The 25,229-nt window shown below is 54.8% G+C and overlaps 1 protein-coding gene across 1 annotated transcript; it reads right to left on the reverse strand.

The window, feature by feature from the left end:
• Positions 1–203: 203 nt before the first annotated feature.
• S1PR3 (sphingosine-1-phosphate receptor 3) lies at positions 204–3,454 on the reverse strand. The gene has a single exon (XM_062207123.1). It carries the CDS (start codon positions 3,416–3,418, stop codon positions 2,291–2,293), a length of 1,128 nt encoding a protein of 375 aa, XP_062063107.1. The 5' UTR covers positions 3,419–3,454; the 3' UTR covers positions 204–2,290.
• Positions 3,455–25,229: the final 21,775 nt, after the last annotated feature.

The following is a 25,229-nucleotide window of genomic DNA, read 5'->3' on the forward strand; positions in this document are numbered from 1 at the left end:
GCCTCACTAACATGCCATCCGCCACAGTGCAGGGTTCGACACCAGGGGCTCAGAATGGGCTTTAATTCCCGAAAAAGCTAGGCAGCACAGGAACCAGGTGGGGAACGGGCCTGTCCACTCACACAGCTCGAGGGGCGGTCTCCATGGAAACGAAACAGTCGCACCATGCGCACTTCCAAGTACACGTGTATACAAAGGCTTTTGGTTTTATTTGGTTTTTTAACAAACCTACCTTGGAAATAGTACAGGTTGCTAACTGAAGAGAGATCCAATGCACAGATACTCGGCGGCGTCTAAGATCACCTGTTTCTGGACTTCTAGGTGAGGGTCTGAGATGCACAGCTTCTAAGTTACCACCGACAGGCTGGGGGGGAACACACAGATGGGGTTCAAAGGGAACTGTCTGGCACCTATCAGCTAAGCACAGTTACTGTGGTTGGTATGTCTTTAATTCAGATTGGTGTCATCCCGCAGGGGCCGACATCACACGGCAAGTCCTGACAGCTTTGGTGCAAGCTAAAACTCACGACGCATGGAAGCTGGGTTAGCGGGCGTGGTGGTGTTCCTAAGAGCAGTGGCAGAGGGAGCCAGGGCCCCCACAGCGACTCGTACCTGTGACACAAAGTGCAAGCTCCTCTTGTTAGCGATGTGGGAAGGCAACACTGAATGCTTGGGCTTAACCACCAATCTTTTCTAGAAATGCCCTGTGGCTTTCTCATGCTATTTGATGAGAGAATCAACTAGTTTTCAGTGATGTAGAGAAGGCAACAAAGAAAGCCCCAAGGAGCATCTCCACACCAGTAGGTTCTGTGTCGTTAGGAACAAGAATCGGGGAAGTCTTTGGTCAGTAGGTGGAGGTGACCCAGGACGCATGGGAATGCTCTCCTGTGGGAGTACCTTGCGTCAGACGGCAACCAGGAGTTAACTGTGCCCCTTTAAGTCTTAGGCAACCTTCTCACTGAACGCAGAAAACAACAGGGGGCGGTGGTGTGAGGGTCACCCAAGGGGCAGGGTCCTTCTACAAGTTGGCTCTGTGCCCATTCTCACCAAGTACTCAGCACAGCAACTGGTGCCTGTGCCTGTGCTACAAGGCGTTCCCATTTTCACTCTTGCATGTTGCACAGAGAATCCACAGGGAGGGGCACGCGTGCATCGTCTCTTTGTATGGGAAACAGAGTGACATGGCTTCGACTTTTGTCGGGAAGTGAAACTGCAGGACCATGCAGGCATGGAGAGCTCACACCTCCCAACTTAAAAAGCTCCCCCAACCTAAAAAGCTCATGGCTTTCAGGCCATGACTCTGCTGATAGCTCTGGCCACCAGGTGGCCACAGCGTGCATGGTGCCGCCTTGGTGCTTTTCATACACAAACCCCACGTGGAACCACAGTGCTGTCCTGGAAGCCTCCTCTCTTGCAGGGACACCCCAGTCACACTGAACACACCATGGCTGCCCAGGCCAGAGGTCAGCCTCTGCCTGTGCCTCCGGGGGGTAGGTCTTTCTCTGATGGGTCAAGGGCTCCAACTCCTGCAAGAATTTGGCTGGCTCTTCCGTGGTTTGCAGTAACTCCAGCATAGTCACACAGTTTGGCTTTTGGATGTGCTTACGCTTAGCCAGGGACACAAAAGCAAAGGATCACAGGGCTGGCTTGGGTCAGTCTTACATGTGTGGGGCCGGCCTTGAACTAGGGCCTTCAAATCTTCTAACTTTGAGACTTAATGTCAGTCCAAGGAGACCAGGGATGGCATGTCCACCTGACATGTCACGACCACGTCCTTGTACCTGGAGGTGCAGTCAGAACACACCTATACGACTTGTTACACAGCTGTGTGGCGTGTCCAGACTTTAGGGAGGTACCACAAGGCAAAGACCTAGAACGGGAATTCTGCATGATGTAAAAAGGTACGAATACAGAAGTGTCCATCGTATGTGCAGTCCGCGTAGTGTAGAATGCTGACCAGGGCACAGGGAGAAACACAGGGCACCGGGTGGTCCATGACTGCCTCTCTGGGACAAGAAGAGCAGGCCTGGGTCCAGTGGGAGGGAGCGGGTGACGTCAGCAGCTTAATGCATTCAGATTCCCCGGAGCCTCAGGCTGACAAGGCACGTGGTCCACAATGGGATAGGTGGGCGGCCCCCTGGGTCCCCTTCCTAGGGCGACATCCACACAGGGCAGACTGGCGGGCATCACCAAATAGGCTCCCCAGCGAGAGCACAGGAAGGCCCAGGTGGAGGCAGGGATGCACGCAATAAATAAGATCGGGGCTGCAGCGCGAGATGCGTGGAGCCGCTCACTTGCAGAGGACCCCGTTCTGCAGCGTTTTGTCCACAAGGCAGGACGAGGCGGCCGCGTGGGGCAGGTCTTCCTTCACCTTCGGGGAGTGGCTACTGTTGTTGCTGCTGCTTGATTTGCTTCTGCTTGGGTCAAGAGCCGGCTGGACAGGCAAGGCGCCGGCCCCCCGGCCCCTGACCAAGCAGGTGCAGACCAGACGGAAGAAGGCGCGCCGCATCTCCTTGCTGGCCAGCGTGTAGATGACGGGGTTCATGGCGGAGTTGAGGACGGCCAGCACGATGAACCACTGCGCCCTGAACAGGACAGGGCACTCCTTCACCCTGCAGGCCACGTCGATGAGGAAGAGGATGAAGAGCGGCGACCAGCAGGCGATGAATACGCCCACCACTATCACCACGGTGCGCAGCAGGGCCATGGAGCGCTCCGAGTTGTGGTGGCTGGCCACCTTACGGCTGCTGGACTTGACCAGGAAGTAGATGCGCGCGTACAGGATCACGATGGTCGCCAGGATGGCCGTGAAGATGCTGATGCAGAAGGCGATGTACTTCTTGGAGTACAGGGGCAAGATGGTGGAGCAGTCGGGGAGGTTGTGCAGGCAGTTCCAGCCCAGGATGGGCAGCGCGCCCAGCGAGAACGCGATGAGCCAGCACGTGGCGATGAGCAGGAAGACGCGGTGCTTCTTATTGGCGTCGTAGGGCCGCATCTTGATCATGGTCAGGTGCCGCTCGATGGCAATGGCTAGCAAGCTGCAGGTGGACGCGCCCAGGGCCACGAACATGCTGCCCTCCCTGACGAACCAGACGGTGGGCGACAGGCTGAACGTCTTCTTGCCGGACATCAGGATGTTGACCTTGTAGGCCACGCCTGCCAGCAGGTCGCAGAGCGCCAGGTTGCCAATGAAAAAGTACATGCGGTTGTGAAATTTATTGTTCTTCCAGATGGCGATCAGAACCATCAGGTTCTCCAAGACGATGAAGCTGCAGATGACCAGGAAGAGGACGGTGGTGAGCGTGCTGCCCTCGGAGGGGTCCCTCAGCCTGCCCTGCAGCTTCCCCACGTAGCTGTAATGCGCTCGCAGCGTCTCGTTCCCCGCAGCGGCGGCAGGCGGCGGCAGCGCGGCGGCCATGGCTCGGCATCCGCAGGCGGCTAGCTCCACGGTCCACCGGGGGGCGCCCGAGTCACGTCCATTTCAGGGCACCAGGCCTGCGGCGGCTCTGGCTGTGACAAGGCGCGGGCCGGGGACTCCGCCGGCGGGGCTGCTGGAGATGGGCTCCTACAAGGAGGCAAGAGGAAGGGCCTCCGTTAGCAAGGCGAACGCCCCGCGGCCAAGGACCGCAACGCCAGTGCGGGAAAAGACATGGAGGCAGAGGGGGTCGAACACCAGCCTCGTTCCTAAGTGCTGCAGGGAGTCTGGGAAAGCGAGCACGCATCATGTGGTCATGCGCCCAGGACACACAGGCCAGGATAACGCTTCCATCTGCAAACCTCAGGGCACCAGGAAGTGCTGGCCACTTGGTCCTCGTGTACCGGTAGCCCAGCGGCTGCTGCTCCACTCTCCCACTCGCCCAGGGAGAGGCAGGATCTTCCCAGGGCAAGTCGCCGGGATGGAGCGGGCATGATGCCTGCCCATATGCAAGGCCTCCCGGCAGGCTCTGAACTGACATCCTGGGATGCTCCCACACTTCCTGGATGCCTCTCCTCACCTCCCCCTACCCCGGGGGATGCCAGGACCAGGACCAGAAATCAGCTCTAAGGGCACCATTTGTCTGGGCCGTAGGGAGCCCCGAGGTCTTACTACACAGCCTTGGCAGGGTGTGGCCCACGGACACCTCTCAGGGAGCAGCTGGGACCTGGGCAGGGGTGGGGGGAGGAGGCCAGGGAGAGCATGCAAGCCACACCGACTCTGACTGTGGCTTAAAATTCAGTGGTCTGAATGTAGACAGCATGTGACCGACACACTGAGCCAGGAGAAACATCTAATTTGGCACTCGGCCAGAGGATGAAGGCGGTGTCCCCAGCACCAGGGCCTGGAAGGTTGCCGCGTTTCAGTTCTCAGTCCACCAGACGTTGACTGCGTCCACCCTGCTCCTCTGGGTCATCAATGGTGAAGCAGACCCAAGGGTCGAGGTAGAAAGCGCTCACAGGGGACTCACCTATTTTAGATTTAAAAATCATTAATTGACGCATAATAGCTGAAGTCGCTGCTTGTGCACCACCTGTAGCGATCAGGTCAGGGCAGGGTGGTCAGCGTTTCCACCGCCTTGAGCATTTGTGGGGTCTTTGCGCTGGGCACCTCCCCACGCCTTTTTTCCTGCCCGGTACAGGATGCGTGGTGCTGTGAGTTGTGGCGGCCCTGCTGCGCTGTTGGAAGCCACCACGTGACCCTTCTCCCCCTGTGTGGTGCCTGCTACCCAGCCTGCTCCATCCTCACGCCCCAGCGCCCCCTGCCTTCAGGAAAACACTCCCTCCCTCCAGGAACTCAACACTTCTAGCTTCCCTAATACGCCGCATTTGTCTTTCCGAACGTGCTTCAACGAACATTATCCAAGTGACCCAAGACCTAACGAAGATCAAACGAAGCTCGTTTCCAACAGCCCACGGGGCGTAGCCAGTGGAGAGATTGTCATGTTCACCATGGCTAGGGTTCAGGGGCCTCACAGACCACTCTCCAAAGACAGAGGGCGCTGTGGCGGGGGCCGCAAAATAATCTGAAGTCCCCGGGGCCCACGCGAGCTCCTTCCCAGGCAGGAGTCGCGGCCCTGCCACGGCTCTGTCCTCGGAAGGTCCTGGGGCTTTCCCGACACGGTGGGGCTGAGAAGCAGAGAGGGCTCCCAGTGGTTTCCACATTCCCCTGACCGCCTGGGGGCAGCAGGCTCTGGCCACGCCCTCCTCCCTGCACACCCTTGGGTTTTCCTGAGGTGGGCGAGAGGGGACCAGGGCTCTACAGCAGTGCCTTCCAGCGTCTTGGCGCTTCCAGGGGTCGCTGGCTCTGGAGGCCCCGGGGCTGTGTAAGCTGACATCCCTGTCCCTGGTCTGCTCCTTTGCTCCAGGACACCTGTCTGCCGTCATCGAGGGCTTGGGTTGTGGTCAGCTTGAAGGCCAAGCATGGACAGAAACCTTGCTGTGTTGGCTCAGGCTTGTCCTGACTTCAAAACAGGAAAGCAAAAAGCAGCTGAGGGCTGATGCGGGGCTGGCCGTGAAGGACCAGCGCAGGTCCCCGTCTCCATTCTCCCTGTCACTCGAGAGCCCACTCCACACCAGCCCTGCCTTGTCAGCTGGGCTCCTCCCCCCGCCCCCCTCCTGTGTAGACCAAGACGGACTGCACAGTCAGAGCAGAGACCAACACCACAGCCTGAGAGCTGTGTGGCCCAGCTGAAGCGGTCACTGTGCTGCTTCCCCAGGGGGCCTGCCAGGCTCCCACGGCGGCTGCAGACACGCTCCTTGTGTTCCATGGCTAGGGGGTCACCTGTGCTGTCCACAATGCCACAAGTCTGGGTTTAGTTTCTTTCTTTTATTTATTTATTTATTTATTTATTTATTTGACAGATAGAGTTATAGACAGTGAGAGAGAGAGAGAGAGAGAGAGGTCTTCCTTCCGTTGGCTCACCCCCCAAATGGCCACCAAGGCCGGTGCTACGCCGATCCGAAGCCAGGAGCCAGGTGCTTCTCCTGGTCTCCCATGCGGGTGCAGGAGCCCAAGCACTTGGGCCATCCTCCACTGCACTCCCGGGCCACAGCAGAGAGCTGGACTGGAAGAGGAGCAACCGGGAGAGAATCCGGCATCCATATGGGATGCCGGCGCCGCAGCCGGAGGATTAACCAAGTGAGCCACGGTGCCGGCCCTGGGTTTAGTTTCAAAGTGTCCCCAGGCTATCCCCAAACTGACATTCCCACGGCAATGCCCTGCCTCCCCAGCTAGGGCAGAAATTCAAGTACAAAATCACGTTCTTTATCATTTCAAGTAGCCGTGGTGCAGTATACAGGTGCTTCAAAAAGCTTGCTTAACATGCCATTCAAAGAGAAGTTTATTTCAGTGCAAAAAGCCTTTGGCAGCCAGGGCAGTTTTGTAAGACTCATTCCCATGAGTGTTCTGAAGGCTCCTCGTGTATTTTATACTTCGCTGACTCAGCCTGTCTCCTTCCTGGGCCTTGTTTTCCCCGTGAAAGCCTCATTGCACCCTTTGTGTGCACCACAGCTCTCTGAATGTCCTGCATGCCTCTGACCTTGCCACATGGTGTGGGGGTGTGGGAGGAGGGGAGCACACCCCTTACCAGTGGTCAGCTCTGGACCTGCTCTGGGGGAGGGAAGGGAGGGGGGGACAGCCCATGGCTCCACTGGTATGCTTTCCTCTCTTTTGCCTTGCATAAAAAAAATTGATTGGGGCCGGCGCTGTGGCACAGCAGGTAAAGCCGTCGCCTGCAGTGCTGGCATCCCATATGGGCGCTGGTTCAAGTCCTGGCTGCTCCATTTCTGATCCAGCTCTCTGCTATGGCCTGGGAAAGCAGTACAAGATGGCCCAAGTCCTTGGGCCCCTGCACCCATGTGGGAGACCCAGGAGAAGCTTCTGGCTCCTGGCTTCAGATCGACACAGCTCCGGCCGTTACCAGCAGATGGAAGACCTCTCTCTCTCTCTTTGCCTCTGCCTCTCTGTAACTCTGCCTTTCAAACAAATAAATAAATCTTTGAAAAAAAAAAAAACTTCAAAAATCAATCAAAGCAAAGCACGAGCAAACCATAAAGATGAGCAGCCAGTAATAAAATAACCACAATAAAATCGGGTAAGGAGTGCCAGAGGCCCCCCAAGGCCGTGATTCTTCAGGGCCAGCGTACTTTTCCACGAATGCTTGATTTATCATTTCCATTAATGAAGCCCAGCACTCATCACATATTTTTCCAAAAGCATTTTTTTGTTGTTAAATACGATTCCTTCCACTCTGCAGAACTGGACTATAGCTGTCTCTCTTATTTTCTTATTTTCTCTGAATTACCAACATGGACCTAGCAGGCTCATCCTGAGAGCTAAGTGTTGGGCTCATGTCCGCACTGAGTTTGGATGCGTCAGAACATCACGGCGCACCACAGACTATGCGATTCCCTGCAACTTCCAGGCGTGCCAGCCACAGACCCGGAGATCGCTGGCCCCTCGCTCCGACCGGAGCCTCCTGGGGTCAGCCAGCCCCACTCAGAGCAAGGCCAGCAGATGGCAACAGCCACTGGCAGGTCAGCAACTGCAGAAGTGCCAGGCCTGCCTGCCAGTCACCAGCGAGACAAGCACCCGGACCCACAACGGGACAGGATGGACCCTGTGCACGGCCCAGGGCAGCAGCACCTGTGAGCTTCAGGTGACTGGGACCCACAGGACGCTCGCCTGAGTCGTGCCTGTGGGTGTGATGAACCTCATTGCTCCCATGGTGTGCAGGGACCCACTGCCCGCGACTCGCTGCCGTGCGGAGACATGGGTCAATCTGTTCTGCGGCCGTGTGTGGGTAATGATGGAGTTGGACACAGCCGGCCATGGCAGATTTCTGAGCTGGGCTGCTGTCTGCCGTGGAATGTTTTTCTTCTCTTTCAAGATTTGTTTATTTGAAAGGCAGAGTTACAAAGAAAGAAGGGGAGGCTCCCTCAATAGCTGCAAAGGCCAGAGCTGGGCAAGGCCAAAACCAAGAGCCTGGAGCTCTACGGGGGGTCTCCCACCTGGGTGGCAGGGGCCCAAGCACTTGGGCCGTCCTCTGCTTTCCCTGGCACAGCAGCAGGGAGCTGGATGGGAAGTGGAGCAGCTGGGACGGGAACCAGTGGCCACAGGGGATGTTGGTGTCACAGGCGGCGGCGCTATCGCAGCCCCTGGGATGGGCTTTAGCCCGGGCGTGGAGGCGCCGGATTTCCCAGCACTGAGACAGTGAGGGCTCTTAAGTCCTGAGCAAGCCTGGTCTGCAAAGCCCGAGTTTGCAGCGGGCAGGGACGGCCCTCTACAGAGGGCAGGCCTGACACAGTACACATGCTTCCTTTTTGCTTCGTTTTATTTCATGTTTCTTTCAGACCTGCGAGGCTTATTCAATTTCAGAACATTTTGCTTAATTTTAAAAGAAGTGTCTAGAGCTGTCAATCACTGCTTAACTTCCAACTGAACAAAAAGCAAAAACAAAAAAGGAAAAGCCTGATGCGGAGAGAAGGGGCTCAACACAGACTAGTTCTGTACCTAGTTAGCACGCAGAAAAGTGTGCCTGGGCTCTTAGGCGCATGCGCAACGGGCTGCGGACCTGGGTTCCCACGGTGGGCTTCCCTGGCGGCTGTCTCCAGCCTGAGGGTCATCAGCACAAAGCCCTACTCCAGCGCGGTGCTAACAAGCCCCTGACGAGCCTGTGCCAGGGACTTACTGGATGGTCTGCATCCTGTGAGTTTCCCTTAGAACCTGCTTACCTAGTTGCGCTTCACCCTCATTACGCTGGGATCCCAGGGCCTCTTCCAAAGACATCCGGGCACCAGCACTTCTGCTTCTTTGTGCAGAGAAAGAATTAAGAAGCTTCTGGAAGATGGTTCCATGATGGATGAACCCAAGTCAGCCCCTGCCAGGGTCTGGGGTACCCACCTCCCCCAAACCACGGAGTGGCAGGCGCTGGGGTCGGGGAAGGCCTTGGAGAGGGGCCCAGATGGATTCCAGATGTGCTTTCTACACTGGCAATTCACTTTCTCTGCACATGTCCACTTAGAAAATAAACAAACTATAAAAAGAAGAAGAAAAATATTTCTACCAAGTCTGGATCCCTCCTTCTGCATGAAAAATGAAGGCACACTAAGATAGTGAGTGGGCCATCTCTCCCGGCTGGATGCAAGATGCTGCATTCAGTCCTGTCCTCCCGGGGACATCAACAAGTTCATCCTCCAAAGCAAGTTCAAACACCCAGCATCTGCCAACAAGCAAAATTTCTTGGAAAGCAAGGTTTTTTTTTTTTTTTTTTTTTTTTTTTTTTTTTTTTTTTTTGTTTAGAAGAATTTAGAAAGGAAATGAGTTGGCCCCTTCTGGGCTGCAGCGAAATTCCTTTGCTAATGAGTCTGTTCTTGGGCGACCTCACCCTGCTTCCAGGGAGCCCTCTTTGCCCCACGTGGCTTCACCCACACAGCCTCACACGCCGGCTGCTTTGATCCGAGCCCTTTCATGCAGCTGCCTGGAAGCTCCCCGCCCTTGCAGGCAGACAAACCCAGCGAAGGGTGACTTTTTCCCCCTACTTGTCTCTTTCAGAGCTTGGAAGTGAACTGGCCGGCCTGATGGGGCTTCCCACTTGCCAGTAGCTTGTTCACATGCGTTGTTCTACAGCAAACGAGGCTCGACGCGATGACGGAATCGGACACAGCACAGGCCCGGGTATGGAAGCTGTGCCCCGGGGATCTCAGGATCCCAGCTCCAGGCGTCTGTCTCGCGAACAGCCTCCAGGGCTTCCATCATTGCTTTCCAACCCATTGTTTCCCCACCCCCCAAACATTGTCTGCTCCGCTTGTTGTTAGTGAGGGTGCAGGACTGATTTACCGCCAAGTCATTGCCGCAGGACGAGTGCAGGTGTGGGAGACATGCGCAGTTAACACGTGCCCTGCCCAGGGGTCTGCCTGTGCTCCTTCCCATCTGTCCCCAAAGCCACACTCTGCCCTGCTGGCACAGTGCCGCACCTTGCCCAATCACATCTGCTTCCCACGGTAGCTTCCTGAATGTCCACTGAGGCCAGGGGTGGGGCGGGGACTGGGGGGTAGGTTTTGTGTCCTTGGTGGCAGCGCCAGGCTGGGCTGGACACTCTGTGTGCAGACACAGGGGAAGCTGACACCTTTCCACCTGTCCTTTCCCTAGGAGGTGACAAGGACCTCCCCAGCGTGCTGTAGAGCCGAAATGCTTCTGGCTACTGCTGGCAAAGTGTTGGGGGCTCTGCTGAAATACTGGGGACGTTTCAAAGTCAGGGAAATGGAGCGTTTCCCATAAGGCCAAAGAGCATGGTCTACTGGCCCCGGGGGCTCTCACCCCAGTTCCCGGCCTGGACCCGGAACCAGGAGGGGTCGCTGACCGTGCAAATCCACCCACTATGCACCACACTCTCCACTGAGCAATCTTTAAAATGAGCTTGCCTTGTCTCTTATAGGGACAGCTTCAATTCCTTAACAACAGAATGCAAAACAGAGGACTGGGGAGAGACAGAGGGAGAGGGAGGGAGAGAGGGAGGAGAAACTAAAGCCCAGTAGCTATAATGAAAACAGTAATTGAAATGTCTTTTTAACCAAAACCAGATCGGTTTTCACTCAGTATATCTGAGATTACTTCAAAAAGTTCATGGCAAATGAAATTAAAAGTTTGTTTTCAAGCAAAACATTTTTGAAATCCTTGCATACTCATGTGTATTTTTTTTTCAAACACATCTTCAGCAGCTTATGGAAAAATCTCCTAAGGCAATGAACAGAACAGCAAACGATTGGCCAAAGATCATATGAAATGGTTCCAAACTGATGAGACAGGAATTAGGAAGACAAATGGAAGGAGGAGAAAGGCTCAGGTAACCCACAGCCTGCTGGCCCAGGGCCGGCTAACACAGATGGCTCAGGGTGGGGCCCGGCTCTGGCAGGCTTGGGAACTAGCACCAAGCGCAGTTAGGAAAATGGATGCTACAGCAGGGCAAACCCCAGTTTTCCAGGACACACATTCTTCTTATTTTTTTGGTAAAGCCATATGTACGTCCACTGTGGGTAGTGAGGAAGAGGGAAGGAAAACACGGCATCAAGTCGGTGTCGTGACATTCCAGAAAGGAAAATCCATCCTGAATTTTGAGACAGAAGACATAAGGCCAACACACAAAGCGGCTTCTCCAAGAAGCAGGGGTTTGTGCCACCTGCAAATGGTAGAACATTAGGGGAGTCACATCCCCGAGACAGTCACAGGCCTCAAGGGGACAGTGGTTTTTACGGCTGCAAAGTTCATTATCCTAGGGGGAGGCTCTTCAGGGCTGGCCTCAGGCGACACGAGTGACTGAGTGGGCCCAAGGTGAACATCTGCTGATGGGAAAACCCAGTGTGTGCCCTAGCACCCGCCCCACACCAGTGACTGGCACAGCCGCTCAAGCCCATGCACCCATGCCCGTGCACACACACACACATGCTCACACACGCATAGCCACATATGCCCAGGAGTCCACAAACATGTGGACCGCTTCCCCTCCCGACACCAGCCCCGGACTCTGCCAGCCCTGTCGGTCATAGATCTAAGGAACACAAACCTTTCCTTACACTTCCTAGAACTTCTGGCTTTCCTAATCACGCCTGCACGTTTTCACCTTTGAGGGGAAAACAAAATCATTGAAAAGAAAAATTTTGAACACTTGCTTATACACAACATCTGTGACTTCCAATTCCACATTTTAGAAAGAGGCGTCATGGCGGACACCTGGGAACGCTGGCTGGGGTATGGGCTATGGGGAGGGGGCTTGCATTTTAAAAGCAATATTCCAGAAAGGACCTCTGCTCCTGTCACCACCCTTCTTTCATTGTGCCGTTCAAAGTAGAGTGTGTTCCCTTTAAAAGTCCAATGAGATGTGCCTCTCTATGTCTAAATATAAAAACACCACAAAGAAAAATGCCACTGGGAGTGTCCAAAGCCAGAGAGAGAGAGAGAGAGGGTGGGGAGGAGGAGACTGGGAGGCTCCGACCGACCCTCGGAGACTGAGTGGGTGCGGGGCGAAGCCCCTTCCCAGGCTTTGCTCACACCGATTTTGCGTGGGAACCTAAGGACTGCATTGTGGGGACGCTGTCTTCCAGCCTCATTCTGACAGCCCCGATTGCCTTGTTTGAGTGATGTCGGGAAAGATGGGCTTTCGTGGCAGACGTAATTCATAAGAATGAATTTTCCAGTCGAAAGACCACAGCTCTCTTCCGCCCCAGCGCCCCCCGAGGGGAGAGGGGGAAGGGTGGGAGCGCTTAGCTTTCCACTCGTCCAAGGGAAACTACAGCGGGTACTAGTTCAGAACGATCGGCCTCCCTTTCTTTCAGATAATTTCAGACCCATCCCGTTTTGAACGCTGCATTCGCAGTGAGAAGTCATTCGGTCCCCCGGCGGGCGCTGCGGGGCCACCGGCGCGGACGTCCCGGGAATGGGGTGCGGACGTGGAGCGCAGCGCTCCAGGAGCGCAGAGCGCGCTCGGGTCACCAGTGCACCGCGATCCGCTGGAATTTTGCCGGAAGAGCAGACACGGTGGTCGCTGCTCCCCGCCCGCATCTCGGCGTCTGCGTCTCGCCCGCCCCCAGCCCCCGACCCCCTAGACTCACCTGGACCTGGGAAGGGCGCTGGGTCGCCGGCATCCTGGCCAGGGGCGCGCGCCAGCCGGGGTGTCCCTTCGTCGGCTCGGGGACCCACAGGGCTTCGAGGCGCGGCAGCTAAGAAGAGCGGGAGGTCGCCCTGCGCCTGGGGTCCCCTCGGGTTCGTCTTGTCACCGCTCCGTGCTGGTCCCCCGTCGCGTGTCCCCGGAACCCGCTCTCGCAGCTTCTGCCCCGGCGAGTCAGGGCGCAAACTTTTCCAGCAGCCCGCCCTCGCGGCCGCCCAGCCCCCGCCCCCGCCCCCATCTCCCCGCCCCCCATCTTCCCGCCGGCAGCTGCCGGCCCCTTCCCCAAGTCCCCCTTCTCTCCCCTTCTCCCGCCCTAGCCCCCCTCAGCTCCCCAGCTCCAGCCCCCTCCCCCAGTTCTCCGCCTGCAACTCTCCACTCCCTGCCCAGCTCCTCCGCTCAGCCCCCAGCGTCCCCAGTCGCCCCGGCCCGCAGACCCTGTGCTCACCCCGGCGAGTTCCAGGTGCCGATCCCCGGCGCCCTGGGACCCGGCGGGGGTCGTTTCCCACCGCGGTCCGGGGTGCAGGGCTTGGGTGAGCTCCTGCGGCGCGGACTGCGAGGATCTGAGCCGATTGTTATCATTGTCACTATTGTTATTCTACTATCAGTATTATCATTGTTCCCGTCCTGACATTTCCGCTTGAGACGGCTGGACCCCCCCCACCCCCACCCCCACCTTGGCCTGTGGTTAGCACCCGGCGCCCCGCAGCTTTCTGGGGGTGGGGAGAGCTCTCATTGCTGCCGGCGCTTGCCCTCCGGCCAGGCCTGTCGCGCCCTCTGCGCACAGGCCTGGGTTCCAAGCACAGGGGTTTGGCCCCGGTGTAGAGAAATAATGCTAGCGAGGTCTTCAGACCGAAGGGTCCGTGGGAGGATACTGCCAGGCCCTCAGTTACACAAGCAGACGCCTTGACTTCCCAAACACGGACCCCTAAAGGCTTGGGGAGGAGGAGGAGGAAGAAGAGGAGAGGAGAAGGGGAGGGACTGTCCACTGCATAGCCGGGGTGGCCAGTGTCCTCACACAGTGGTCAGCTGGTCCCTCCACAGAGCTGCGCACCCAGCGGCTTCTTGCTGTGTAAATTCACAGGAAGGCGTTGGCTGAAGGTCATTCAGATCGGCACCCAGGTCCCCACCCACGAAGAAGTCTATAAGCCTTAATATAACCGGGCACCCGGGAAGACCCGTGATGTGTCTGAAGTCAGAGCTGGAAGCCCTGCGAAATGATGCAGCTCTTTAATTTTTACTTCTTTCTCTATTAGAGAGAGATCCCGCCCACTGCTTCTCTCCCCAAGACTGGGCCAGGCTGAGGCAGGAGCTGGGAACTTAATCTAGGTCTCCCAGGTGGGTGGATTGGGCCACGTGCGTCCTGGCCTACTGCCTCCGGAAGCGGCAGTGGACTGGAACTACGGTGCAAGCACTCAGATGTGGGATGTGAGCACCTCAGGCAACGCCCTCACTGCCAAGCCAAATCCCTGGACGCTTTGACTCCCTCCTGAGCTGCCCTCCGCACACACAGGCCCCTCAATGACCCAATGTCCCCCTCCCACTCTGGAGCAGACACAGGGACCCTGACTAGGGCAATCTGTGCCCCCGTGGAACCCCTACAGAACTCAGCCCTTTCTAAAATTCTGTTGACTAAAGATCTCCCCCTCTGCATCGCTGGTTCAAGGGAGCTTGAATGAAGAGAAAGCAATGAGAGGATTGGGCCATCCCCATTCTGCAACTCTCCAGGAAGTAATCAGGCCGGGCAGGTGCATTAATGGGCGCGAAACCTTGGGTAAACTGTCTAATCACACAGTGCTAAGCAGAGAGATAAAAGGTTTTGCATGTTCCACGGAAACCTCTGGCTGTTGCCATCTTAACACGCTAAGAAGGGTTCAACCTCAGTGACACTACTACTGACTCAGCTTGGCGTTATATGATGGCAAATGAAACACAGAACATTGCTGCTGCTGTTTTTGCTGACCTGATTTGGGGGAGGGGGGTGTCTTCCAAAGATTCATGAAAACTGGATTTTGTAAATTTGTTTCACCAATCTAAACTTACCTTTTAATTTCATTTTTTAAATTTTTTTGAACTACCTCCGTATGTATATAGTATAATGTTACATTCTTATTTGCACTTTTACTAAAAAATGCTTCACTTGAATCAGTCCCCCCGCCTCTGGGTTCCACCTCCAGCTTGCAGGGGACAGAGGAGTTAGGGCAATGAGTGAAATGTCTTCGCGGGGGAGCACATCCAGGGTTGGGGGTATTCCACAGTCAGTTACCTGGCATCTTCAAAAATATGTGTATGGGATGGGACTGGCACTGTGGTGCAGCGGGTTAGGCTGCCTCCTGTGATGTAGACATCCCATTGGAGCACTGGTTTGAATCCTGGCTGCTCCACTTCTGATCCAGTACCCTACAAATGCACCTGGTGAAACAGTAAAAGATGGCCTGAGTGCTTGGGCCCCTGCTACTCATGTGTGAGACCCAGATGGACTTCCTGGCTCCCGGCTCCTTGGTTCAGCTTGGTCTACCCCCAGCAATAGAGGCCATTTGAAGAATGAACCAGCAGATGCAATCTCTCTCTCTCTCTCTCTCTCTCTCTCTCTCTCATCCCTTCCTCTATACTGCTGCCTTTCAAATTAAAAAAAAAAACTTTTTAAAAAAAGTCAGTGTCATGAAAAAAGGTGGCAGGTGTTTTGAGCATTCGAGCATAAACACAGCTAAAACAGTAACAATAAGCATGAACCCTGGTTGACCCCTGGCTCAACAACTCAGCATACAAGACAATCTGCAGGAAATTTCAGACAGAATGGGATATTGATTGGCATTGTAGGATTATTACTAAAGTTGTTAGATGTGATACTGGCATGATGCCTCATCTGGGAGAATGGATTTATTTTTAAGAGACATATGCTCAAATTCCTAAGGGTAAAATGCTTTGATATCTAACTCTTATTCTTTTTTTTTGACAGGCAGAGTGGACAGTGAGAGAGAGAGAGAGAGACAGAGAGAAAGGTCTTCCTTCTGTTGGTTCACCCCCCAAATGATCGCCACTGCCGGCACTGTGCCAATCTGAAGCCAGGAGCCAGGTGCTTCCTCCTGGTCTCCCATGCAGGTGCAGGGCCCAAGCACTTGGGCCATCCTCCACTGCCTTCTTGGGCCACAGCAGAGAGCTGGACTGGAAGAGGAGCAACCGGGACAGAATCCAGGGTGCCAGCGCCGCAGGCAGAGGATTAGCCAAGTGAGCCGCGGCACCAGCCGAAAGTTTTTCATGAAAAAAAGTTAGAGAAAAAGAAAATGTCAAGTAGTAAATAATTAAATATTTTCCACCTCTTTAATAATTTGACTTTCAAATCAAATCTAGGCCTACAAGAATCACATTTTAAAAGATACAGTAGCGGCCGGCAATGTGGCTTCGGATCAATGCAGCTCCGACCATTGAGGCCAATTGGGGAGTGAACCAGCAGATGGAAGACCTCTCTCTCTGCCTCTCCTCTCTCTGTAACCCTGCCTTCCAAATAAGTAAATAAATATTAAAAACTAATTAGGGGGGCTGGCACTGTGGCATCCCATATGGGTGCCAGTTCTAGTCCTGGCTGCTCCACTTCCAATCCAGCTCTCTGCTATGGCCTGGGAAAGCAGTAGAAGATGGCCCAAGTTCTTGGGCCCCTGCACCCATGTGGGAGACCTGGAGGAGGCTCCTGGTTCCTGGCTTTGGATCGGCGCAGCTCCGGCCATTGCAGCCAACTGGGGAGTGAACCAGAGGATGGAAGACCTCTCTTCTCTCTGTGTAACTCTGACTTTCAAATAAATAAATAAATCTTTAAATAAAAAAGATACTGTAAGTTTTAACCCTATACTGTTGAAAATCATGTGGCCCCAAGCTTAAATACGACTTGAACAAATAGATTATGTGTTGTAATAGTCAGGTGCTCCTAACAGTGCTTTGGTCAGCAGCAGGCTGTTACGCAAAGGTGGCCCCTCAAGTCCTGGGAGGGGTGCCCCTGTCGGGGTGAGATCTGGCAGGTGTGCGTGATGGTGGATTCTGTGTGTCACCTTTACTAGGATATGGGTGCCCAGGTATTTGGCCAAACACCACTCTGAGTGTGGCTGGGATTGGTGTGTGTATCCGTGGAGGGAGAAAGGCAGACGGTGGGCTGGGTGGGCCTCGTCTATCAGGGCAGGGGCTCGTCCTGGCTCCACGGCAGTGTGTGGTCCTCAGGCTGCAGCTGGGACAGGCCGCCACATTGTATGAGCCACTGCTTTACAATGTGTGTGTGTGTGTGTGTGTCTCCCACTGGCTCTGTTTCTCTGCAGAGCCCTGACTGACACAGTGGCTGGGCTTTCACAGAAAGGAGCCCCGGGCAGAGTCAGGCCATCAGTCTTGTGGTCACTCCTTCGGCAACCCCGTGGGTACCCTCAGCCCATCCCTTTTTGCTGTGTATGCTACACAGGACTAGAGAGAAACGGGTAAAGTGCGGGGCTGGATGTGGATCTGCTGAAGGAAACTTGACCTTGTGTGCAATAACTGGTCTAGGCCCAAATGACACCCTTGACTCACTGCCGGAAGTCTCCCGGGCTTTAACCCCTTGGGGACGGAGACGCCCCCCCACACTGGAACTCTGCAGGTCCCCTGTGACGCCACCTTTGCGCCCCTGCTGCGTGCGTCTCCGTTCTTACAACAGCCGGGCCCAGCTGGAAGCTCCAGAAATTGCTCTTTGTGCATTTCATATTTTGTAAGCATGTTCCCAATGTCAAGAAACAGAACTAGTGTGTGTGTGTGTGTGTGTGTGTGTAGTTTATGCGGGATGTGTGTTGTGTGGGGTGTGTGAGGTGTGTAGTGTGTGTGTTGAATGCTGTGTGTGTGTGGCGTTGTGTGTGTATTATGTAGGGTGTGTGAAATGTGTACTTATGGTGTATGTATGTGATGCACGACATGGGGTGTGTGTGTGACTGCAATGTATTGTTGTATAAGGTATGTGAGGAGTGTACAGTGTATGTTCTGTGTGTTTGTGGTGTGTAACATGGGATATATATACCTGATGTGAGACAGGTGTGTGTGACTGTGGACTGTGTGTGTAGTATGTGTGACTGTGGTGTGTGTGTGTGTGTGAGTATGATGTGTGTGTTCATCAGTATGTGGTGTATGTGTTTGTGTGTGTGGTGTTGTGTGTGTACTATGTGGGGTGTGTGAAGTGTGGAGTATGTACTTATGATGTACATATGTGATGTGTGACATGAGGTGTGTGTGTGTGTGTGTGTGTGTGACTGTGGTATGTATGTGTTGGGTTGTATGGGGTATGTGAGGTGTATACAGTATGTGGTATGTGTGTGTGGTGGGTGACATGGAATGTGTATACCTGATGTGAGACAGGTGTGTGTGACTGTGGTATACGTATATATCTGTGGGTGTGTTTGTGGGTATGTGGGTATGTGGTGTATGTGGTGTGTTGTGTTGTATGAAATATGTGAGAAATCAGTGTGTGTCCTCTCGGACATGGGGTGTATGTACCTGTGGGGTGTATGTGCATGTGGTATGTTGTGTAGTGTGTGACAAGGGTGTGTGTGTGTGATGCATGCTGGGTGTGTGTGATTGTGGGGTGTCTGTGTGCTGGAGAGGGAGGGAACCTCTCTGACCATATATGTGTGTGGTAAGACATGAATGCCTGCAAGCCGGCCTGGCGGGGCTCCGGACAGCCCTGGAACTCACTCTTGCTAGCATGCTAATGAGAACCTGGTGTCTGGGGCCCGAGGCAGCTTCTGCATGGGTGCAGGTATGGGACTGGTGGGGTCTGGGGGTGGATTTCACCCCTAACCCCGACCTCCAGGAGGGAAAGGTGGGTCAATCACCAATGGCCCGTGATGTCGTCAGTTGTGCTTATGCAATGGAACCTCCCTGAAAACCCCCGAACAGCAGGGCTCGGGGTTCAGAGAGCTCCCAGGCTGCTGAGCACACAGGGGCACCTGGAGAGGTGTGGGAGCTCCTTGCCTCCCCCACACTTGCCCCCTGCAGCTCCCCATCCTGCTGTCCTGATTTGTCTGGGTGCAGCAAACACTGTTTTTCCTGAGTTCTGTGAATCCTTCCACCAAATTACAAAACCTGAGAGGGATCATGGGAGCCCCTGAGTCGGTGGTGGTTGTCTGGGCAACCGTGTGGGCATCCTGGGGCCCCGTTTGTGATTGGCCTCTGCACTAGGAACAGTCTTGCAGGACCAAGCCCTTAGCCGGTGGGGGTGGCATTAACCCCAGGCGGTTAGTGTCAGCGTAGAATTGAACTCTACTTTTCTAGGCCCAGTGACTTAAGAGGTAATGTGGAACAACCCCTAAAACTGGTCGGAGGAGTTGCTACGGAACCCCCCAAACTAGGTCCCTGTGCCCGACGTGCAGAAAGCTGATCACTGAGGGGGTGGGGAAGAAGGGGGGCTGCTTATTGCAGAGCGCAGAGCAAGGGACAGGGCAGCTGTTGCTCAACTCCCAGTCTCCCCAAGGGGATGGGGGCGAGGGTTCTTAGAGACTAAAGTCGGGGCTGAGAGGTGCGCGGTCAGCTCATGTCCCTGTCCCTGGTTGGTCCGTGGTGTTCCTGGCCTGGCCTTCCTTTGATTGGTTGTCGATGCCGTGCCCGTTAGGGAATTTTTATGATGGCCAAATGGGCTTCAGTGAGTCTGGGGGCTGCATGCAGGTGGTTCCTGCCACCCCTGTGCAGAATTCCCCTCCACTGAGCCCCGTGGAGAAAATGCCACCAAGGTGTTACCTCTGGGAGAAGCAAACGACTTCCTGATTCCGGAGACTGGAGCTTGTAGGGAGCCGGCTGTGCCACTCCCTCCATTCAGGGAGCTAATTTTAGTGCTGTCAAAAGGCGGGGGGAGGCTGGGAGACTGGGGCTTGATGGTATCCAGCGTGGGCATGCAGGGTGCTACCTGGGGGCTGGGTGTCAGAGGTTGCACTTCTCTGTCTTTGTCTTTTCCTGTCCTGCTAGGTGCTTGGTCCTCCCTGCGTTTGTGTCTGCAGCCCTTGGGGTGAGTGTAGGACTCGGGACCCTTCTGGAAGACGGTCCAGGGTCACCACCACGGTTGTCACGGTGCACGCCCTTTTATCAGCTGTTGCACTGTGGAAACTCCTTCCCGTGTTTGTACTTGAAAAGGCTCAACCAGACACATTGAAAGCCCAGGGATGAAACAGTGCTGGAGGGGTGCGAGGTGGGGACAACGCGATCCCCTCCGAGCGGGGAGCCAGGGGAGCTGTGGGCTTTTCCCCCACGGTGGACTGGGGTGCGTGCACGTGATGACAGCACTATGCAAGGCCACCGGTGAGAAGAGCACGCGAGGTGCATCCGTCTGTGTTACTGTGACCACGGGTTTGCATAGCTCTCTGCAGGCTGCACACACTGGGGGGAGTGGTATGGGTGGTGTGACGCTGCCTTGTTCATTGCATTGTCACGTGAGTTGTTTGTGTCATATGCACATAGTGTCTGTTTCAAGAGAAGCTAAATGGTATGATTTTCTGTGACAGTGATGAGTATGCATGAGTTTGTCTACAGTCCCACGTGCAGGGCAGCGCTGTGTTTATTGGCAGATCCCTCTCGCAATGGCTGCAGGATTAGGCTTGGCTGTACTGCTCTCCATCCAGCCCAGCCCCCAGAGAAGTCTGCTGCACCCACAGCTCTGCCTCAGTGGCTTTGTGAGGTCCTGAGGATCAGGGCAGTGCAGGGAACATTGGCTTCTCCACACGCACCCTCCTTCGGCTGCAGGCTCCTCCCTGAGTCCCCGGCGGTCACCAGCAGGACAGAGAGAGCCCAGCCAGGTGCACGAAGGGGCTGCTATGTCAGAGATTAACAGTGGTTGTTTCCCTGCCTCAGCTTCTCTGCTGCCTGTCCCCCTCCCACAGGCCACTGTGGGGACAGAGGAGGGGAGCCTGAGGCTCCTACTGGGCTCTCGCTTGCTTTCTGCTCCCTCTGAGCCCTGCTCTCTCTGCCTTCCTTTCCCCAGGAGTCTCTCGCCCAGGCAGTGTTATTCAAGTTACCCTCAGCAGATGCGGGTTAAATAGCACATCTGAGCTAGACGTACACCTTGCCAGGTTCATGAACTTGGGGGGTACTCAGTCCTTGCTGATGAAGAGAACATGAAGAGCTGTCGTAACTGGAAGACACCCTCAAACAACCACAGCACGTTCCTGGGTGAAACCCTCCCCCAGCCTTTCCCCTGGCTGAGAACAGAATGGGAATTGATCACCCTCTGGCTTTTCTCAACGACCTCTTAGCAGAATAAAAAGCTCTCAGACGGTCTGAAGATTGCCTGGGAGGAACCCACATCACGCGACAAGTTTAAACATCTGATGGGCATCTGTCTTCGCATGTCCACTATCGCTCTGTCCATCCTCACGGTGACAGTACAGCCAGCAGATAATCCCGGGACGTGAAGTGGACATCTCCTAGTAGAAGGAAACACTGGCGGCTGTAGCTATAAATGCCCTCGGGAAAGGGTGCTTCAGGTACCCTTCTGTGCAACGGAGAGGCTTTGCTGTGATGTACACACGAGATGAGGCTCAGCCACGGGAACCCCAAGCCCTCCGAACCCACACAGCCCAAAGCCATGATCTGTTACAATCACAATGGGGTCTCCTCTCTCTGTCCTCCCCAGTCCCTGCCCAGCCCCTGCCCAGGGATCTGATTCGGAAGGAGGAGCAGGAGCAAATGGGACCCCTCTAATTGCGGCAAGTGGCTGGCCTGCACCATTTGTTCAGAGCTGCCTCAGCACTGAGTTTGTTTACCTATTGTGCATCCCCGGGGACACGGGTCCATTCAGTCTCCGGCATCACTTGAGGATGTGAAAACAAAGGACAAATCCCCATGGCAGGAGGCGCTGGGCTTGCAGTGGGCAGGATGTGGGGGTTTTAGATGTTGTGGAAGAAGACAGAAAGGCAAGCCAGAACGCAGCGAAGCCGATGAGCGCCTGATACGGTTGCGTACACTTGCGTGTTTTCGGGAATGGCCTGGGCATGGTGACGAGACGGGAAAGACAGGCTAGCAGACTGCACTGGGGAGAGGCACGCTTGGTCCACCTTGTGTGCTGATGAAGAGAGCTGCTGGGGGTTTGCGGTGAAGTCTGCCTCTAATTCCGCAAGCAGGCAGTACCATCGTCAGCAGTGCTGATGCTCTGAGGCCAGTTAGACCCAAGAGGGCCCTGTCTTTGTGGAAGCCACGCCTGGGAAGTTGTGCAGGGTGCTGGCTGGCGAGAGCCGCACTTGGCCTACACACTGGCCCTTCCCACTATCGACTGCGGAGTTGAACAGAAGTGTCCGCGAGCCTTTATCCCTCCATTCAGTGGCATGCAGCCGCTGCAGAGGTGATGTGCAAAGCTCTTAAATCTGCATCCTGTTTGCACTGGACCCAGGGACTCCGCCACAGCCCCAGGCTTTCTGAGCATGTTAGCGGAACTTGCTCTTGCTTGGCTCCTGGGGCCCTACTTGGTGGTGCGGGTGGAGAAGGAGGGTGGGGATGAATATAAACAGAGACTGTTGATTTCTTCACTCATCCAACATCATCATGGGTTTTCAACAGAAAGAACGGAAGGAGGTTTGATGGGGTGAGGAGAGCAGCTCCAAGCAACGCTGTGGGTGCTGGCACCCTGTGCCAGACACTGCTCAAAGAGCCTTCACCCACGGCCACTCACTCGCTCCCTGGAAGAGCCCTAGAAGATCCATGCCAGTGCCGCGCTGTTCTCTGCAGAGGAGCACAGCTGTGGTGTCAGATGGGCCTTGGGGACCTTAATCTTCACTCCAAGTTCCTGCCCCCACAGAGACAAGAGTTCGAGGTGGAGGCATTTGTGCGAGCCGGGGTTTATTTCAAAGTGAGAGAGTGAGCATACATTCACACGTGAGTGTGGCCACCTCGCATAGCGAAATACCCATCGTGAGTGGGCCAGAGTGTCTGTTGCCTGGGAGCAGAGTGGGGAGAGAGAGGAAGCCCGAGTAGTACCTGCAAACTTGGTCAAAGACAAAAAGAGACCTCATCCTGCTTCTCAGTTTCTCCCGTGAGATAGGGGGCAGTGCCTTAATTGAATAAACACCGGGGTGAACGTGTGTGACGCTTTCTGGGATGTTTATGGCACCTCCGCATGGAATTGAAGTCCCGCGTGGTTATCATGGCGTCTCCTCCTTCCTCAGATGAGACACAGGTGCATCCTGGGAATGTGCGTGTACTGCCAAGTTGACAGGTGAAGGCGTAAAGTTACATTGCAGTGTGGCCAGAAGTCCAGCTCATTTAGACATAATCAACTCTGTGCCTACCTCCCCATATCAGTTTGACCCAGGCCACTCAGGAAAGCCAGTGGGCTGCCCACCCAGTTGGAGTGTGTCGGGGTGTGTGTGCGCCTTGGTGATGGCAGCTGGAACAGGCAGGCGGAGCTCTCCATTCTTGCTAAACACCCAGGCATCTGCAGAGAGGATCGGCAGTGCTGGGGGGGGGGGGGGGAGGGACACCGTCACACATTCTCAATCTTGCTGCTTCCCAAGTCTCTTTTTCTGGAGTGTCTGGGGTCTGGGAGACTGGGTGGAGCCCACTGGGTAGCCCTGGACAGCCCCGCCAGCCCCTGCACCAGCCCCAAAGACAGCCTGGCAACCTGGGATGCTATGGTGGGGAATAGTCTTGTTTTGCTTCCACCATGTCTCCTGATTAATAAGCTAATAAGAAGAATAAATTGAGGAGAATCATTTTACCAGGTTTTTAAAAAAGATTTTTATTATTTATTTACAGACAGTGAGAGAGAGAGACAGAGAGAAAGGTCTTCCTTCTGTTGGTTCACCCCCCAAATGGCCGCCAAGGCCAGAGCTGTGCTGATCCGAAGCCAGGAGCCAGGTGCTTATCCTGGTCTCCCATGCGGGTGCAGGGCCCAAGCACTCGGGCCATCCTCCACTGCACTCCTGGGCCACAGCAGAGAGCTGGACTGGAAGAGGAGCAACCGGGACTAGAACCGGCACCCATATGGGATGCCGGTGCCGCAGGCGGGGTATTTACCTAGTGCGCCACAGCGCCGGCCCCCAGGTTTTAATAATGGACACCTAGTGACATGAACCAGCACTCTGTGATGTGGGCAGAGGGAAAGATGCAGAGATCAATGAAACAGGCAGGAAACCCAGAAAGACCCCCATGTAGGTGCAAAAGCCATTGGATAAGGAATGATCATCTTGTGGGCAACCGGTCCTGGAGCAAGGCAGTAAGCCAAAAGCTTACCTTACACCTACTCAAAGTGCATCATGGACTTAAACACCGAATGACAGAGGGGACTGTCTCTGGGACCTAGGACTTGGTGAAGAGTAATGATATGTGACAGCAAGGCATGTTGCCTAAGAGAAAACCATCAGCAGACAGGACCTTCTCAGAAGGGAAACTCCTGCCCTGCCAGAAGCCCCGGTGGGAGGGGAAAGGAAAGTGGCAGACCGGAAGGAAACACTTGCAAACCACAGATCAGACAAAACGTGTAAGTGCTCTCAAAACTCGACAGCAAAAAAAGCCGAACACTTCAAACAGAAAATGTGCAAAAGACACGAGGAGGACACATGAAAATAGGGGAGTGAGTAGCTTACTAAAGAAGTGCAAATAAGGTCATGATGGCTTCTCAGCTGTACAACTGTGAGGAGGGGCCAGCGCTGTGGCACAGTGGGTTAAAGCCCTGGCCTGAAGCGCCGGCATCCCCTATGGGCGCCGGTTCGAGACCCGGCTACTCCTCTTCTGATCCAGCTCTCTGCTGTGGCCTGGGGAAGCAGTAGAAGATGGCCCAAATGCTTGGGCTCCTGCACTCAAGCAGGAGACCTGGAAGAGCTCCTGGCTTAGGATTGGCACAGCTCCGGCTGTTGGAGTCATCTGGGGAGTGAGCCACCGATGGAAGACCTCTCTCTCTGCCTCTACCTCTCTCTGTAACTCTTTCAAATATTTAAAATAAAACAAACCTTAAAAAAAAAAGAACTGCGAGGAAAGCTAAAGCAAAACTAAATTCTTGGGAGGATGTGGAGAGACTGGACCATGCTGTGAAATGGCTTGGCAGTTTCCCACAAAACAAGACCCAATAGCCTGGAAAAAGCACTCCTACCCGACGGAATTAAAATTAAACTCACGCTGGCAGAATTCCGCAGACTGTTACAGAAAACCTACGTGAGATTGCTCCCAGCGCTGCTCCTGGTGATAGCCCCAACCTGGACACAGCGTTCTCAGGAATGAACCAACAAATGCGTGGTGGCGCGTGTGCCCTGCCATTCAACACGGGAGCCACTGTTGACACGAGTGACCGCTTGGATGGATCTCAAGAATATTATGGGAGTGAAGAGGGCCGATCTCTGACTGTCACACGCTAGGTGATTCCCTTTGGATAACATTAGTGGAGATGGAGAGAGAGTAGTGGTTACCGGAAGTGCGAGAGGCGTAGGTGGGTGAATGTAGAGGGAAATTCATCTTTAATTCCCCTGTGTGCGGGAGATCTTTGCGGCGGCCATGAAATAGTTCTGTCTTGATTGCAGAAGTGGTGATGTGAATTTGCACATGTGGTAAATGGTGCGCACACACACACTGTACAATATTTATGTGATGCCGTAGTAAAATCATGTAAATGTGACCATT

This window comes from Lepus europaeus, chromosome 12 (assembly GCF_033115175.1).
Source record: "Lepus europaeus isolate LE1 chromosome 12, mLepTim1.pri, whole genome shotgun sequence".
Classification (NCBI taxonomy): Eukaryota; Metazoa; Chordata; class Mammalia; order Lagomorpha; family Leporidae; genus Lepus; species Lepus europaeus.